General features: G+C 42.2%; 1 protein-coding gene across 1 annotated transcript; it reads left to right on the forward strand.

Moving 5' to 3' along the window:
* The first annotated feature begins 10 nt into the window (after positions 1-10).
* On the forward strand, positions 11-3,615 carry MIS18A (MIS18 kinetochore protein A). The gene is made up of 5 exons (XM_085297791.1): positions 11-300; positions 412-478; positions 572-694; positions 1,948-2,041; positions 2,819-3,615. Exons 1-5 carry the CDS (start codon positions 54-56, stop codon positions 2,897-2,899), a joined length of 612 nt encoding a protein of 203 aa, XP_085153917.1. The 5' UTR covers positions 11-53; the 3' UTR covers positions 2,900-3,615.
* The last annotated feature ends 136 nt before the right edge of the window (positions 3,616-3,751 follow it).

Raw genomic sequence — 3,751 nt, forward strand, 5'->3', positions numbered from 1 at the left:
GCGGCTCTTGGGGCGGCGTCACTGCCGCTTCCGGCGCGGGTCGTTTGAAGGCGATGGCGGGCGCGCTGTACGCGCCGCCGGGCGCCGCGGCCGGGCCCGACTCCTCCCTCTCGCTGCTGGAGGCGGACGGCGCGCGGGAGGCCGCCGCCGCCACGGAGGAGGAGGGCGGCGGCGGCTGCCGCGGGGCGGCCGAGGACCTGCTGCCCATGGTGTTCCTGTGCGGCGGCTGCAAGCGGCCGGTGGGCGACACGCTGAGCTGGGTGGCCAACGACGAGGAGGCGGGCTGCATCCTGCTGCGCGGTGAGTGCGGGGCTGCCGCCCCCCCCCCCCCCCCCCCCCCCCCCCCCCGCGCGCGCGCGGCCGTTGGCGGCGGCCGCGGCTGACCGTTGGTCCCTCCCCGGCTGCGCGCAGGTGCCTCCGCGAGCGTCTCGGTGGACAAGGAGCAGAAACTCTCCAAGCGGCCCGGCGAGTGCGGATGGTGAGGCGCGGTGTCGCGGCGGGGGCGCAGGTCGATGGTGTGGGGATTCTTCGTTTTTTTGTTCTGTTTTGAGTAAGTGTGTCTTGCTTACAGCATGGTTGAAACTTTGTCCTGTGCTGGCTGCTCAGCAATCCTTGGCAGCATCTACAGATGCACGCCAAAGCACCTCGACTACAAGAGAGACCTGTTCTGCTTCAGTGTTGACTCGATTGAAAGGTAAAGGTAGCGGTTTTCTTGGTGCCTCTAGGTATTGTATGGGTGGTTGCTGCAGTTTGATATTTCTGGAATATCTAGAGGTAGCTCTCTCTTTCCAGAGCAATTTTCTGTGTTACTGCTGCTAGTATCACAGTGCTAGAGTTATAGAAATGTCATCTCTTGTAGGAAAGTGGAAATATGAGGTGTCTAGATGTCTGTATAAGAAATTGCATATCTAGCACAAAAATAACACTAGGTAAACAACAGTAGGGGTTACTTCTAGACTGATTAAAACGTAGCTGTTCTACTCTAACTGTCAAAAGGTTGCTTCAAGTCAGGGCTATTCAGTATTTAAAGGTAATTAGAAGTGTGTATTATCAGAGGAAAATATAGACACAGGGGCTTAGGTATAATTCAGACTGCCTACATGTGGAAAAAAAGGCAAAAGTGAATCTTGAAACTTGGTGTGTACTTGAGGCTCTCACTCTGTGTACTGCAGGAGAACTGTAGAATGGATATATATATATATATATATATATATATATATATATTATAACACTCAATTGCCTAGAAACTGAAGAGATGATATTGTACTGGTTTTATTTGGTTTATTGCACTTGAAGCAGGTCTTAATTTGAGATGTAGTTACTAAATACTTTAAGTCTACATACCAGAATGTTTTTATCACTGTTACTTTGTTAATGTTTGGGTAAGTAGCCTTTATTTCTCTCCGTTTAGTGTTTCTGCTTTTTCATTAAATTTCAGTCTATTTTGTTCCATTGACATCAGTGTTTTCCTCCCTCCTTTGAACAGTTGTGGCTTTTTGTGGTCTATTTCCACAGCTGCTACAACGTTTTGCTTTTCCCATGGCAATAAAACAGACTGTACCAGGGCCACAGAATGGCTTTTTTTCTGTGGGGTAGAGGGGAAGGCAGGAAGAGGAAGGGGGAAGCAGTAATGATAACTTTCTTCCAGCTAGCGCAACAATCTTCTCAATGTTGGAATAACTGTTCACCTTATCCTGTAGCATCAGATCTCATGACTATCTTTTGGAATTCCAGCTTCTATACAGTATTAGTAGTTCCGAGCTTAAATTTGTCTTCATTCCATTTTATAGTTTGTTTGCAAGATTACTAAGCGTAGATTTTTGTTGCTGAATCATGCTCCTACTTTGGTAGCTTGTTAGTCTCCTTGTTGAGAACAATAGATGAGTTTTACATTTGTGCTTTTGCCTTCAGAGTGAAAAGTGCATAATCTAAACTGTAGCCTATCAGTTATGTTCTAGGATCCTCAGAAAAGCAAGCGCTTACTGATGAGGAGCCTATAACTCTTGAGAGTCGAGCTGTTTTGGAAGAAGCACTAGAAAGGGTAAGACTTCATCTAGCATYGCCCATTGCGTACATGGGATAGGAAGTTTTTTGTATCCTTAAATATTTTCTGCAAAGCAAGCTGTAGTCAGTCAGACCCAATTCTGTGCACTTCTAATCTGCGCTGTGCATTGTGACACTTCATGCCGTTAATGTCTTGTGTTAGCTGAGGTATTCAGCAGCTTTCCTTTTGATTAGAATTTCAATAAGTATTTTCTGTTAATCAAATATAGCTTGAATCCCATCTCTCTCTGTCACTAACCAGAAAGATGGCTKGCATCCTGTAGCTTTGTTTTGCTTCTCTAGACTTTTTTAAACTCTGATTTAATGAAATTTTCTTCTGTAGAATCCTGTCTTGCATGTAAATTGATTTGATATTGATTTGATATTTATTTTACTGCTTATGTTGTTATTTTATATTGAAGCATCACTTATTAAGTGTAATTGGAACACTTCTATAGAAGAAAGTTTCTACTTACATGCTCCCAATTCTACCTTCCTGTATGATAACCAGGTTAGCTCTGAAAGCAGATACTTGTGCAGCAGAAGCTGAATGTGTGGAACTGACACTTAGCAAAGTGTGAGGACAATTACAGCGGATTCTAGAGAGTGTTGAGAGATCAAATTATAATTGATTAAACTTTTAGACTGTGAAGATAGTGGGAAAAGAATCAAATAGAACTGATAACATGATTGACTTCTAGCACTTACTGACGTCTACACTTTGTTTTGGAAAGTTCTGTTTCTAACCGAGTATCTTTCCCTCTTTACTTCATAGGCAGACACCATATTAAAGGCACTGGAGGCAAGACTGACTGTAGTTGAATCAGGTTTTGCTTCTCTTCATAATAATATCTGAAAAATTTCTGCATATGAACTAACTGTTGGAGAACRATGTATATGAATCTTGCACCTGTAATCCTCTGGAATCTATGGGAACATTGCAAAAGCCACGCAAGGAGCTGAAACGCAGGTGGCTCATGCTGCGGTAGAGCAATGCTGACTGAAAGTCATCATAGACAAGAAGTTCTTCTCTGATATAAGAATACCCTAGAGAGAAAAATAAGGGTGTGTGGTGGTTTTTTTTGTGTTTTTTTTTTTTACTGCTTTTTATAGACTTTGTTTATATACAAACATTTAATTTTTTATCTCTGAAAGTATCTCCTGATTCCCTTGAAATCTTCTTGCATCATCTTGTCTTCACAGCCTTTTTGTCACCTGTGCTGCTCCCAGACAGAAACAAGACAGTAACTGTTTTCTGCCAGCTCAAAGCTGAAATGTAGTAATCATAAAGAAGACTATTTTCTTCCTTTTGAAGCTCTGCTATGCATATAAACAAGATTGATAGCTGTGCATCTTTAAGCAAAGCTTAGTGTATGTTTAAATGATGAACTCAAAACATAAATGAAGTATGCTTGTCAAAGCATTTCATTGCTTAGTGTAGATATTTCAATTATTTGATTTAGATCTTCTAAATCTGTATATGTCTAATTATCAAGGTTTCCTAAATTATGTATATGTTCAAAGTGGTGATATGTTTGTTTTTTTATTTTCTCTCTAAATAAAACAAGGAAAACAGTAACAGTCTAAGAGCAGAATCATTTCAAAAAGGGATTCTTCTGTTACTCAACACAATTTTGCTACTGTGAGTTCTTCAAGTTTTGTCCAAAAACCTATACTGTGTTCTTCACCATATTGGTACATACTGATT

Source organism: Rhea americana, unplaced genomic scaffold (genome assembly GCF_003343005.1).
Source record: "Rhea americana isolate MKP2758 unplaced genomic scaffold, rheAme1 scaffold_130, whole genome shotgun sequence".
Lineage (NCBI taxonomy): Eukaryota > Metazoa > Chordata > Aves > Rheiformes > Rheidae > Rhea > Rhea americana.